This window comes from Dipodomys merriami, unplaced genomic scaffold (assembly GCF_024711535.1).
Source record: "Dipodomys merriami isolate MVZ:Mamm:240054 unplaced genomic scaffold, mDipMer1.0.p SCAF_146, whole genome shotgun sequence".
Classification (NCBI taxonomy): domain Eukaryota; kingdom Metazoa; phylum Chordata; class Mammalia; order Rodentia; family Heteromyidae; genus Dipodomys; species Dipodomys merriami.
In genome coordinates, this window is record NW_027202782.1 from 628,799 (window position 1) to 643,680 (window position 14,882).

The 14,882-nt window shown below is 47.7% G+C and overlaps 1 protein-coding gene across 1 annotated transcript in view; it reads left to right on the forward strand.

Annotated features, from left to right (window-relative positions):
* The window catches only part of Marco (macrophage receptor with collagenous structure), a 40,104-nt gene that overhangs the window by 10,347 nt on the left and 14,875 nt on the right, over positions 1-14,882 (forward strand). Inside the window, exons 2-7 of the mRNA XM_070021849.1 lie at positions 5,102-5,203; positions 5,926-6,147; positions 7,383-7,418; positions 11,790-11,834; positions 13,868-13,912; positions 14,151-14,258. Of these exons, the coding sequence (XP_069877950.1) occupies positions 5,102-5,203; positions 5,926-6,147; positions 7,383-7,418; positions 11,790-11,834; positions 13,868-13,912; positions 14,151-14,258 (558 nt within the window). The remainder of the gene's footprint in view (positions 1-5,101; positions 5,204-5,925; positions 6,148-7,382; positions 7,419-11,789; positions 11,835-13,867; positions 13,913-14,150; positions 14,259-14,882) is intronic.

The window sequence follows — 14,882 nt, forward strand, 5'->3', positions numbered from 1 at the left end:
TATTAAGTCAGAGAGCACTCAATCAACCTCTGTTCATGATTTTTTGGTTAATTTTCTGATTTTTTAGATCAAGTATTTTCTGTTTTTCTCTTATTGAGATCATTGGTTGTTTCCTCTGACACACTTGTTACACTATTCCACTTGTTCGGTGAACTTTAAACATTTTGAGGCTTTTTATTCTAATTCTACAGTTTCAATTCAGTAATTTTTCTTCTATCTTCTTCTATTCCTTTGGTGAATCTTCTTTTGTATCAAGAGTATTTATAATTGTTCATTAAAGCATTGGCATTATGGTTGCTTTAAAATTCTTGTTAGACAAGAATTCCTGATTCCTGGTGTGATTTTCCCCATTGTTGGTTGTGATTTTCTCAGTTCTCTAGCATATGATTGTATGGTAGATATTTTGCATAGTATGTTAGGAGACTTTGAATTCCATTTAGATTTACTAGTTTAGGTTTGTTATGTAGGTTCTGATTTGCTTTTGTAGGTCTCCTAGTCCCTGGAACACTATTGATATTACTCTGATTTGCTTTACTCACAGTATCACCGGAGCTATAGGTCACCCCCTGCTGGTGCTGACCAGGATAGAAGGTGGAAGGTGGGACCTATCAAGCCTTCAAGGAGGTCACCACTTCTTTGAGTCCGTCACCAAGTAGCCAGGGCTGGGTGTGGGTGGGTGAAAGGCTTTTGGTTCCATGTCCACAGTATGTGGCTCCTACCAAGACTCTTCTGCCACTGGGAGGTGGCATGCCTGGAAAGACTAAAGTTGGGGTGCAGCCCTCTTTCTTTATTGTGATCTTATTTATTTATTTTTTAACTTCACACAGTACATTAAAAACAACACAAGACAATGTGTTGGAAGTGATCTGTACAACTTGAGGGGGGAGTATTGGGGGGAGAGGGAAAGAGGGAGAAAAATGAGGGAAAGGGTAACAAGTTAGACAAGAAATGCAATCACTACCTTACTTATGTAACTGTAACCCCTCTGTACATCACCTTGACAATAAAATTTAACAACAACATGGAATCCTCTTCTCTCCATATCTTGGAGATCATTTCAATTAGGATCATCTTATATGATTGTATAAAAATAGCTATTGGGCTATTATGACCCTCTATTAGGGCCATCCTAGATATATACTAATTATTACAAATGAGGGACACCATGGAGCCTATGTTTATTTGGGTCTGGTTTACTTCACTTCATTTTCCAAGTCTTCCCATTTCTTTACAAATGGGGTAACATCGTTCTTTCTGATGGAAGCATAGCATTCCATTGCATATATTTTATGGAAGTGAAAGATCACTTTTGTTTTCCTCTAGAGCCCATCTTCATTGTGAGTCAGATGACAGAGCTGCCAATCTCTACAATCTCTGTGTAGCCTGCCTGGTTTACCCAGAGAAGCCCCTTCTGGTCTATGGGAAGCTCTGCTCCTTCACTCATGTTTTTTTTTCTTTCTTTCTTTCTTTTTTTTTTTTTTTTGTCAGTCCTGGCGCTTGAACTCAGAGCCTGGGCACTGTCCCTGAGCTTCTTTTGCTCAAGGTTAGCACTCTACTACCTGAGCCACAGCACCACTTCTGGTTTTTTCTGTTTACGTGGTACTGAGGAATTGAACCCAGGGCCTCATGCATGCAAGGCAAGCACTCTACCACTGAGCCACCTTCCCAGTCCCCTCTTCTCTCATCTTTTCATCAAGACCCTACTTAGAATAGGCATTTCCTTCATTGTATCCTTTACCTTCAGAGAGGCAGCATGGTAGTGTAGAGGGGAAAGACTTCATCAGGCCCTCCATTTTTGTTTGTTTTGATAGTACTAGATTATTATTATTTTTTGTTGGTTGTGGGGACTGAACTCTGGGCCTGGGTGCTGTCCCTCAGCTCTTCAGCTCAAGGCTAGCACTCTACCACTTGAGCCACAGCGCCACTTCTGACTTTTTTTGCTTATGTGGTGCTGAGGAATCGAACCCAGGGCCTCATGTGTGTGAAGCAAGCACTGTATCACTGAGCCACCTTCCCAGCCCAGATGGTACTAGATTTTTGAAATCAAAGCATTGCACTTGCTAGGTAGGTGCTCTATCAGTTGCATCACACTTCTAGGCCCAGATCCTCCACTCTGTACAGAGTAAGTAAGATATTCCCTCCTAGCCCATCTTCCAGTTCCTGTCATAGCTGTCTGTAGGCTAGGTGAAACCTCTGAATTATAAAAGCATCCCAGGCTCGGGTAGACATCCCCAGAATCTTTTGCCTTACTTTATCTTCACTAAGATGTCTCTGGCCATGTTCCTGGCATCTGGTTTTAGGATATCTGTATACCCCATGATTATTCTCACCAACCCCTCACCAACCTCTACAATCCTTGTGTCTCTGAAGCACAGTTCACCTTTCCATTCCCATGATGTGTTATGTTTCATCAGGTTAAGTGTTAGCCATGAGACTGTGTTAGTGCATATGACGCTTCTCTGTGAGTCACTTGTCCTCACCATAATGATTGCATGGCTCTCAAGACTCTGAATTGTACCTCTAATGTCCTTGCAACATTTCAAAAGAAGCTGCATTGAACCCTGCACAGTGGTTAGCCTCCAGCCCTCTGCTAGGGTGAATGATCATTCATTCACTCATCTGTCCAGTCAGTCCTCACCTGTGAGCAGACACCAGGCTGGTGCTGAAATACAGCCTGAGAAGCTTCCAGGCCATTGTAGGAGACCAAGATATACACAGCCAAACTTTACAGTGGTCAGTACTATGGCCAAGAGAAGCAGAGTGGTGTGGGGAAGCAGAAGGGATTCCTCCCAACACAGGGGAGCCAGAAAAGGTATCTAGGTCCAAAAAAATTCCTGCCTTGCCCTCAAAGAATGGGAAGGTACAGGTGTTGTGGAAAAAGTGGGAAGGATATACCTTGCCCCAGGTCAGTGGAGTGTTACAATGTGGTGTCAGGTATGATGGAGGTAGTTAAGGTCCAGGAAAGGGGTGCCCGGAGGAGAGCTGGCCAGTGTGGCTTTGTGTGTCCAGTCTGAGCTATTTGCCTGAAGACAGTGAGCATCCATTGAAGGACAAAAGATAGGGGGAGATGTGTCTGGATTACATGTTAGGAAGCTTACTCTGGCTGCTGTGCGGGTCTGCATCTGCAGGTTTAGTGGCAGGCGACACTCCTTGTGAGAATAACCGTAACCAACTGTCACTAACAAAGAAATCAACCAATCAGAAACCATTCCTCAGGGTGAGGCTGGAGCTAACTCTACACCACTAAGAGCAGAGACCTCTGTTCTTTAGGAAGGAGGCAGTGGGATTACAGGTTATCAAAGAGATTGAGAAAAGGCCCAATTCCTACGTATTTATCCAATAGTCACTAGAACCAAGGAAAAGCAGGGACACACACACACACACACACACACACACACACACACACACACACACAGAGTGTCTATCCACTTGTATTTTCCCTTTCCCTTCAAAGCTGCCCTTGGGCTCATTTCAACTAGAATTTCCCCAGAAGCAATGATCAGTTCAGGTTGGTGAGGCAGGCTCAGATCTTGGGGTTACAGATCTTGGGTTACCTGCTCATAGTGTCACTTTGTTTTCACCAAGTCTCTAGCACTCTGCAGAAGGGAATGCCTTCCCCAACCTTACAAGGTAGCATTGGGGTTTAAGATGACACTGATAAATGCCTGTTGTGAAGCAGGTGCCCAGTCAATATGAGCCGTGAGAGCCTCAAGACTCTCTGTAGACTGGTCCCCTTCCCTTGACAACCCTAAAATGGCAGCACCCGACAGAAGGGTGGAGTTCAGAGCCCCAGAAAAGATTTATGACAGCTTCTTCTGTAATGCTCCAAACTGGGAACAGCTCATCAAAAGGAAAATATTTTTGTCTCTAAGGAATACTAGGCAGCTATTTAAAAGAATAGTTCAATTTCTCTCTACAAGAAAAACTAGAGGGAATATCCATGAAAATCCTTCATTACCAAGAACAATGTGCAGTATTACAGGTATTTTGATACCATGTGCATAAAGCTAAAAAGAAAATAAATAAATCTATTTGAAAGCTATTATCCATGGACTCAATGAAGGATTGGAAACGCTAGAAGATTGTCCTGAGCATGTACATACATTTTTCCTTGTCATTCGCTCAGCAACATAATATAATAATAGTTTCCATGGTTGCAGGTACTGCAAACTGTCTAAAGATGGCAAAGTCAACAAGAAGATATGACTAGGTTTAATGCATTTGCCGTAACATTTTTATGAGTCTTGCTCATCTCTGAATTTTGATAGCCTCCCAAGGTCCTGAAACCAATCCCCTGGGGATACCACGGTTCTGTGGGATCATGTAAGCAGGACATGTGAAAGAGCACACCCCAGAAAGCCAACACCACTCATGTCAGCAGGTTGCAGCCACAAGGTTGTTAAGCTTTGTCACACCCTCTATATTGCATCAAGTGGTATGTCAAAACAAAACAAGCCAGTGTCAGTGGCCCATGCCTGTAATCCTAGCTACTTAGGAAGCTGAGATTTGAGGATCATCATTCAAAGCCAACCCAGACAGTGAGACTCTTATTTCCAATGAATCACCAAAAAGCCGAATGTGGAGGTTTGACTCAAGTAGTAGAGTGTTGGCCTTAGCAAACAAAACCAAGAGACAGTGCCCAGGCCCTGAGTGCAAGCCCTAATACTGTCACCAAAAATTAATAAAGTCTAGATATGAATTCCAGATTGGCATGGTAGAACCTAATAAGATAGTCTGTTCTCCAAGCCTTGTTCATGGTTTAAAAAAGGGTAAATGATAATACCTCTCTTCTTAGAGCTTTGAAACTTAAACACATGAATTCATTAATGCATTCCATAAATGTCAATTGAGACCCTTATATAAATCAGGTGTTCATTCAACAGTGAACAGGGTTCAGTTGGTGACAAATTACACAGATGTCTATTTGCTGGTGGTATTTTTTGTCTTGTGGCAGAAATGAGGATGGGGAAGACTCACATTGATGTCTTTTCCATATAACCTCTCGGGGAGACCTTTGATGGTATAGACATGGCCTGACCCAGGCCATGGCTCTTCTCTGAGACATGTGTATCAGCCACCACCTGCCTGGCTTGTGTTTCAGATTCACTGCCCGAGAAGAGAAATGGAGGGAAGTTCTTCATGGTTCTGGTGATCATCTACCTGATTGTGCTGTCGGTGGGTGCTGTGCTGTTGCTGATCCTAGGTAAAGGAATCTGGGACCTATGTGGTTTTCCTGGGGAGTCAAACTGGCCCCTCAGATGTAGCACTCAAGTTGAGCAGAAGGTCTTGAGAACACTGCTGCCCTGCTTCTGGAAGAGTGCTGAGTTCCATCATAGTAATGGAGGGAAAAAAGGATGTGTGTGTGTGTGTGTGTGCACGCATGTGTGTGGAGGTACATGTATGTATGTAAAGGAGTGAAAGACACCACTCACACCTGATGCCAAGAATTCTCAGCCTTTGGATGGTTAAGGACTTTATTGATTGAAGTGACCATCTGAATGTGATTTTACTAAAAACAGTTCCCAGTTCATATGTCAGTTACCAAGGTATTCCATCAGCAGATACTGATGTCACCCAAGAACACTGTTTGTCTAGTTGTCATGAACAACAGGAAAACAAAGTCACATCTAAATATATCTTCAGATGAGACTGTTGTCCTGTTCACTCCTAGCGAATATGAAGGTCTATTTGAAGAGGATATTGATGGCAGATGCCTTGGGCACATCTGAAGGCCTGGCAGGAATCTTTTATGGCTGTGTCGTGTTGTGCCTGAGTGTGGAGGTGGTGTAGGAAAAGGTTGCACACAGAGCTCGTATTTATGAATTCAGGGCCTACAGAAGTCATGCATGTGTGACACTAGCATGTTAGGGATCTACCTCAAACCTTAATGAGGTCCCTAAAGGGGCGTTGTGGGGTGGGGTCCAGGTCTGAACCTGCAGGAGCGGATCCGGATCTTAGAGATGGACTTCCCCAATGGAACATGGATGATGGAGCAACACCCATCCTTCTCAATGCAGTCGGGGTACCCCAGAACACGTCTGGCAACAGGGCCATCGGGGCTGCCCACCGTGCCAGCCCAGATCACCTGGCTTCACACCAACCAGGAACACCTGCTTCAGTGGGTGGCCAACGTCTCTCGCAACCCAGGTCTGGTCTCCTTTCTCTGGGGTTTGGGATTCCTCAGAGATGCCCTAAGGAAAGAGGGGTTTACTCATCTGGTTAGGATTCATTTGAACTTCCAGGACCTAGGCCTTGGGAATCAGGCAGGGATGAGAGCCACGTGAGGTGGGCTTGATTTTGAAGATCCCAGAAGAGGCTGCAAACAGGATTCTGGGAAACAGTGGAGTCAAGAACTGAGGAACCCATGGCCCTATCCAAACTAAGCCGTTCTCCACAAGCTAGGGCTGGAGCAACCAGCCCAAGGCCAGGTCTGAGTCACACAGACCCCAGACTGATCCAGTACATTTAGGAGGGTAGATAGGATGCAAAGCTGGGTGGTTCCTAGGAACAAGTCCAATGTGGGCAAGGAGAGCAACTGAGGGCCCAGTGCCAACACACGATGTGGGGTCTTTGGGGTGAGAGACGATAATCCAGACTGTTGGGGAAAATGTGTCAGCCCAGGTGGTGAGGTGGCAGGCAAGAGAAGATGGAGGAGATTCTCCCCCCCACCCCGCCCACACCAGTCCACTCAGGGCCTTACATTGCCATCTGTCTTCGCTCAGCTGCCCCAGAATGGGAAGGGCTTTGCCCTTGGCTGAGCAGTGCCCAACCTGCTCATAGGCACAATCAGACTGCAGTAGGGTTATGACACAAATGGGAGCTTTAGCCCTGTGTCTGAGCAAGCTGGGGGCTTGAGAGTGAACCTGTGACTAAATCTAGGACACAGGGTTCTGGATGACAAATGTTCCCAGAGCCTGCAGCCTTTCCAGGAAGCAATGAGGATGGGATGTGAGCTCTGGCTATAGCTGTGGGCAGATGGATGGAGCCAGGCTTAAGCACCACCTATCTCTCTCCTGTCCTAGAGGAGTGAGGACCTATTTTGACCAACAGGCAGATTCTATTCCTTCTGTAATTCCTGGAGTCTCTTCCAGTTGGTGGAGGGCAATGCCCTAGCTACACTGAACATCTGAACTTCGGGCCTGGGGAACTTCCATTCCTGGGAGCAGACTGTTAGTCATATGTGAACATCTGGTTTCTTTAAGGGTTGTCTCCTAACACACTCAGTGTTTGGCTCCTGTGGTCCAAAGCCTCATAGACTGGCCAAAGCTGCTTCTCTCTATATGGGAAGGGATGCTCAGATTTTGAATGCAGAGCCCAGGAGCTGTCTGAGGGTGCGGGGGTCCCACAGTTGAGCCTGCAACTCTCTTTTCTTGCCTCAACAGAGCTATTCCAGATCAAAGGTGAACGAGGCTCCCCAGGTAGGTCAAGTTTCTCTCTGATCCATTCTATTCCTTCCCCAAATCCTCCTTCCAGGACTTTGTGGGCTGTGCCATTCTGAGACCCTGTTTAGCCAGGCTCCAGATCACCTTTCAGTGATCTCCTGGGTTAGATCACCCTTTGGCCTCCTAACCACACTTTGATTCCAAGTGCTAGGCCTCTGCCCTCCTTCCTGCCTTAAATGTCTCCCTTCTTCCTCTGCCTATCTAAACTTCATCTTCCCAGGCCACTACAAGTGCACCATTTCTCTCCCACTGTTCTAGATGTCCCAGATCTCAGGAAAGACCCTTTTTCTTTATCTCCCACAATTTCAGTGCTAATTGTGGGTGCTGCTCTCTCTTCCCAGGATGCATGGCTCATCTCTCCCAGATGGTGGTAACGGTGGAAAGTGTGTATATGTACATAGGTGTATATATGTGTGTATGTGAGAGAGAGAAAGAGAGAGAAAGAGATTGTAGACAAATAGATTGCACTGTCAGGCTGATCTGAGATCTAAGCTCAGGCTTGATTCTTACTAGCTATGTGACTTTGGGACAGTAGTTTAACTTCTCTGAACTTCAGTCACCCACTTGGTTGTGTAGAAAATAATGGTGATTGCTAGGCTCACATCACAGGATGGGGAAAAAAATGATGTGCCCAAGCTCCTCATAACTGCTCTCTAGCAAAGGTCTGCTGCCTGTTTGCCATCTTCCTCCCTCACCCACAGGTGTGCTGGGTCATACACAGGCACATGCATGTTCATGTGCACTTCCCTCAGACCCCTGTTAAAACTTCACCACAAGAATAAAATATTCCTGACACTCTTGGGACAGAATCCTTTGGTCTCTTGATGTTCTATATGTTCATGGCCTGGGTAGCCCTTGTGGCCTGGCAGGACTCTGAGTCTGCTTTGTACAGGATGGGAACAAGGACTTGATGACTGGCCCTTCAGGGACAAACCATGGCTCTGTCTCTCATGAGCTAGGTGACCTTGAACAAGTTGCTTAAAGTCTCTGTGCTGTATATCCTGCCCTGTGACATGGGGTAATGCTGGGATGAGGGTTGGTTCCCACTACATATAAAAGGCTTAACCCTGCACCTATCACAGAACCAGCACTCAGTAGAGCTGTTATTATTTACTGTTGCTCTTGTTGTGATCCTGTTGTTACTGGAATAATTAAGTAGCATTAGCTCCTCTCCTGTAAGGAGAGGCTGTTCCAGCAGTTTCTGTTGCCAAAATCAATGTCTCCTCTCAACTCAATGGGTTTAGTCTCATCTTAAATTTCTACCCCATCACCTGCCCAAGTCTCAGTGCTCCAATCCAGACCCAGACCTTGTCTTTGGGGTGCTGAGCAGGACTCCGCATGGTATTTATCTCTCTGTGAATACTAGTCTTTCTGTAGTCCTCAGGGACTGGCTCCAGGACCTCCATGAATGCAGAAATACACAAATGCTCTTCCTTGTATAAGATGGCATTCCATTTGCATAAAAATCATATACATCCTCTGGTATATTTTAAGTCATCCCTAGATGACTTATAATATCTAAGACAATGTAAATGCTCTGTAAATCGCTATTGCACTGTGTTGTTTAGGAAATAATGACAAGAAGCGAGACTGTACATATTCAATACTCAGGCACTTTTTCTGAGCATTTACAAGCCAAGGTTGCCTCAAATCAGAGTTTGCTGAAGCACAGGCTCAACTCTGTATATCGAATCTCTATCTCTGTCTCCTCGTCTCAGTCTCTAACTTCTCCTGTCTCAGTTTCTCTCTTCTTGTTCTCTTTTCCCAGAAACTAGAGCCAGGAGCACAAGAGATGCAAGGGGTTGGGGTGGAGGGGTGGGGAGCTTGGGCTGCGGAAGTCTGGACTCCTCCCCAGGGGTCACTTGCCTTTCTGGAGCCGCACCCCGCCCTGCCCCATCTGGGGAGGCTATGTCTCTCCCATTCCTCATGGCTTGCCCAGCCTAGTCAGAGCTCCTCAAAGGCTCTGTGGCTATGCTTCCCGGAGACACACAGGAGGGCATGAGAGGAGGGCTGAGTGTGGAGCTCTCCAGTCCTGGTTTGCCTTGGACAGGGGCAACTGTGGGAAGAACTTTCACCCAGACACAGTCAGGGGTGAGCAGGAACTGGACACCACCCCAGCCAAGCTGCAGAGAGGTGAATTGTGGAACATATTTGTCTCTTCCCCTCCCTTGTCTGTCCTGGACTTCCTTGAACCCTACAAAAACAAACCAAACCAAAGCAAACAACAATAAAACCCCATGTACTGAATGAAGGCTCTGTGAGGAGGTTCCCCACCCTCAGCACTGGAAATACAGACTTGAAAACCAACAAGTCCCTGGCCCTCTGATCTTCCTGTTTGAGGCAGGGCAGGATGTGGTTACAACCCTGGTGACTGCAGTGTGGCCAGAGTCCTCTGCGAGACGGTGTAGAAGAGTCTCATCCCCAGGCCAGGAAAGGCTCCTGGAGGAAGTGCCGAAAACCTCAGAGCAAGGGAGCAGAAATGGATGTAAGGCCAAGCTGGATAGGACTAGACAGGCCTAGAGTAGGGTATGGAGGGTGGAAAACCCCTAGAAAGTCTCAGACACTCTTCCTTTATGCTTGGCTGACTGACATCATGGAGCTATTGTTCCCATTTCACAGATGTGGAACTGAGGCTCAGAGAACAGTGCCTTGCTTGAGATGATGCAGTCCGATCTGAAGGAGTAGTGTCAGAAAACCAGGCAGGAGCAGCTACAGCCTCAGTTACCTAAGAGGAAACAAGGAGAACCTTGTCTCATCAACAGGCAGGACCTTAGGGGTCATTCTGGAAGGTCCTCTGGGGCCTGGGCCCAGACAGTCAAGAAATGAGCACTGCTCATTTCTCCAGCCTCTGCCCAGCAGGAAGGCCAGTCCTGCAGGCATGGACCATCCCCTGGCCCTGGAAGTCTTTAGGTCTGGCCTTGTGATCTTGGCTAATAAGTACAGCAGGTGCCCTACTTCCAGTATGTCCATCATTTCCATGGTCCCCTCTCCTACTGAAGAGGACCTGCTCTGCCTACATTACAGATGAGGAAGCTGCTGGGCCAGTAAAGACTCTGGTCCAGGTCTTCCAGCTGGATAGTTGGAGCGTGTTGTCAACTCCATGATTTTTCCAGAAGGCTACCAGCAGGGCCCTGTACAGAAATGTGGGGTTATACTCTCCAGTTCTTTTCCTGGAACAATATTGGATCTCACAAACTACACAGAGATGCTGCTCTGAGCTAGGAAACACACAGAGGGCCTCATCACTGACTGCTTTGCCAGGGCTCAGATTTTGCCCAACTCCCAGTGTGTGGCCTCAGCACATCTCAAGCCTCTCAGAACATTGCTGCCCACCCCCTGAGTGATCTGGAACCTGCAGCATGGTACACCCACACCTACCCAGAATGATGTGACACTTGGGAAAGTTCCATTTGCACAAGAGGCCTTGGAGATGGGACCTTGCAGGTCCCATTGATCCAGAGCTCTTGGCACATGTTTCTAATGGAAGGTCTCCATGGTGGGCTTGAAGGGCAGCCCTACCTGGTTGGCAGATACCCCAGCTTACTGATGTGGAAGCTGAGGCTCAAGATCACCTCCCTAACATGCAGGGTTAGTATTGGAACTCAGGTTTCTGATTCAGACTTCCTCAGAAGACATCATCTTTCTGATACATTTTCTTTTCTTGTGTGTGTGTGTGTGTGTGTGTGTGTGTGTGTGTGTGTGTTTGTGTGTGTGTGTGTGTGTGTGTGTGTGTGTGTGTGTGTGTGTGCGCACGCGCCAGTCCTAGGACTTGAACTCAGAGCTTCATCTTATCTTTTGGTTTTTTCACTCAAGGCTGGTGCTCTACGACTTGAGCCATACCTCTACTTCTGGCTTTTGCTGGTTAATTGGAGATAAAAGTCTCACTGATTTCTCTGCCAGGGCTGGTTTTGAACTTCAATTCTGAGATCTCAGCCTCTTGAGTCGCTAAAATTACAGGTAGGAGCCACAGGCTCCCACCTGGCTTGGTGCTTCTTATAAGAAGGAATTTTGTCTTCTTTTCTTCTGTTCTTTCCACTCAGGTTAGCTTGTGCTCAGTGCTCAGGGTGTGTGTTGAGTGAATTATTGCGTGAGTAGTGTGGTCACCTCATCTTATCTTGTTGGTTGACAGATGGGTGTCATGCTCCTTTTCCCTATATCTTCCAGGTCCAAGGGGGGCCCCAGGTATGCCTGGCATCCTTGGCCTTCCTGGGCAACCTGCAGAGAAGGGAGCCAAGGGAAATGTGGGATGCGATGGAACCTCAGATATGGTCTCTGTCTCCTGGCCATGTAGTCTTTTATCTGTTCCCTCCACACAGTGATCTGAATTACCTCTCCCTCTCAACACAGGTCTCCCAGGACCCCAGGGCCCACCAGGCATCAAGGGAGAGGCAGGTGAGTAGATGCTGGCGGGGCCTGGGGACATGAAGCAAGCTTTCTTATTGACAGCCACAGGCTGTGGACATGGACTCACACCACAGTCTGAATGAGATGCGGCTGAATGAGAGCAGGTGGCTGGCATGAAGCCTGGGTGAGTTGTGAAGTAAAAGGGAAACCCACATCTCAGGCTCCAGGGCTGGGCTGCATTCTGAAGGTGGTACTGACAAAGGCACTTTTCCAGAGCAGGGTGGAGGGCTGTGGGTGCTCCAGTCTTGTCCTCTGTGCCCGGAAGACCAAGGCTGCAAGCAACTTGTCAGTCACCATGGAAAGTCAGGCTCCCTAGTCCAGCAGGGACTCAAGAATCCCACACATCTGCTCTGTGAGCTGGGCAGCCATGCCTGGCCTATACCTGACTTCCAGATTATGACTCAAAGTCTGTGATTCATTGCTACCAGTGTACTAGGTTCCACTTATCAGGCATAGCCTAGGAATGCTCAGTCATCATACGCATGGCCAGCCATGGTTTGGTCAAGAAAACCCAAACCTGAGAGCAGTAGTCACAGTCCACTCTGTTCTCACTTACACCTCACACCAAGTTCCCCAGAGCTGAGCCTCAGAAAAAGACAGTCAGGAAGACATCCTTAACAGGAGCAGAGGCAGTGGATTTATAAGGAAAGGAGGCAAACAAATCACCACACTAAGCCTCCAGGCTGAGGAGGCAGAAGGGAAATACCAGGGAAACTCGTTAGTGGCAAAATTGACTTCCAGGAATGGACTTTTGGAAGGAATTTAATACATGGAATCCAAAGAACATCTAGCAGGGGCTTTCCTGGGGAAAGAGAAACAAGAAACAACAGGAAAAGGAAAGAAAGGTTGTGGTGAAGCACACGCGCAGCTATCTACACACACACACACACACACACACACACACACACACACACACCTCACTTGAAAAACCATGTGGCTTCATACACTCACACAGTCGCTTGCACAAATACATCCACACACATGGTCACATGTTCATTTCACACATACTTGCAGAGCTATATGCTTGCATTTTTATACTCACAACATACACACTCATATATTGATGCATGTGTGCACAATCCTTGTAGATGCTTGCATTCTCTCTCACACACACACTCACACACACACACATGCACTGCACACACACTCAGCCTGTGGGAACTAGAAGGCTGCTCTACAATTTCCTCCTAGAGAGAAAGGGACCAGGGCTTCCAGAGCAATCCAGGCTGCAGCCAAGGAGGTCAACTCAAAAGATGGTCCAGTTATTAAAGGAGATCCACCCTAGAGTGTCTCTTGCTCCTCAGGAGACCAAGACAGGCAGTAGTGGCTGCAGTGGAGCCATTGGACGGTGAGCCCTGAGCTCCCTGGAGCTCATCAGCAAAAGCCGGAAAAACCCAGCCCCTCTAAAAGGACCTTCCCCAGTGCTTCCTTCACCCATGCCTTGTCTCCTCTGTCACTCTCCCTCCTGGATGCCTCGATTTCCCTTCACACATTCAGTGCCCGGCTCTCCACAGAGCTCTCATCCTCTCCCATCCAGACAACAGCAGCTCCAGACCATGCTTGGTATGCTAGCCTGGTATGCTAGCCTGGCACTTCTCAGCCACCCTGGAGGGAACCAGTGTTTCTCAATTCCACTTCCATCCTGGTCACTGGAGCACTACTACATCCCTGCAAAGAACCTGTCCTCACAGCCCCATCTCACAGATGAGAGAATCGAGGTGTAGGAGACTTTCCAAAGTCATCCCATCTGCAGGTGGCAGACCTGTGGATTCAAGCCTGCTCTGAAGCCTTTCCTCTTCGGCCATGTTCGAGATGTGTTCCTAGGAGTTTGCTGGAGTGCAAACTGCCTAGAACCACCGGGGACACGGCTATATGTGCTCATTCATGCATTTGTGCGTGCATGCAAGTATGTACACAATGATGTGTGTGAACACATGCCTGGACGTGTGTATGCATGGGTGTGGGGCTTTCATCTCAGGGAGAAGCCCAAACCACAGTGACACTTCCTTCCTTCTCCATAGGCCCCCAAGGACCCATGGGTGCACCAGGGAAGCAAGGAGCTGCAGGTAACTTTTGCACCCCTGCTGAGGTGCATGGTCTGAGTGTTCTCTCCATTTCCCACCACCACCACCACCACCAGGCCCTCACTCTTCCCACTGTCCTCTTCTGAATCTTCAGCCTACCTCATCATCACCATGGAGGAGATGTACCAATACATCCCCTGAGGGGCCCCTCCCTCCCCTCCAACCTCCCCTCTCCCAGGGGGGATGGTAAAAGCTCACCTCAACCACTTTCTCTTTTCAGGCACCCAGGGACTCCAAGGCGAGAAGGGCAGCAAAGGCGACAGGGGTCTCGCTGGCTCCAAGGGAGAAGCTGGAGCTCAGGGAGTTAAAGGTGACATGGGACTCCCAGGTGAGTGCTCATGGGAACTGTCCTAACACATGCGGAGGCTGGAAGGGCTGGCACCTGGCCCCAGGCCTAGACTCCACCTATAGGCACCCCAGGGAAGCAAGCATGTCTCCATCCTTCCTGGTGAGGAGGTAGAACTGTAGAACTCCTGGCACACCCCATGACCAGCAGGAGACTCGGGCTCTGCTCAGACCTCAGAGAGAAAGAGGAGAAAAGGGCCAGGAGTCTCATTCCAGTAGGGGACCCAGGCAGCCAAGGCCCTCCTCCACCACAGATGCTCTCTGAGACCCGGGCTCTAGGGCTGTGTGCCATGTCTATGAAGTATTGGAGAGTTTGCTTGAGGTGCAAGTTGGGCCCACAAGTCTGTTTTGAATGCCCAGATGATTCTGACCTTGAAGGTCTGGCACATTCCTTCACCTTTCCATGCTTTAAGTTCTTCAACTCAATTCCAGCAATAGCTATTAAATGATATATACCTTGCAGGACAGTTGTAAGGGCTAGAGATGTTTCAAACTGTCTGCCGCATGGTAAATAAATGAAACTTTTATAGGTAATAGATGTAGCGATTCTTCAAGATAGCAAGGCAAAAGACTTCAGACCTAAGGTCAGACAGATCTGGGTCTAATA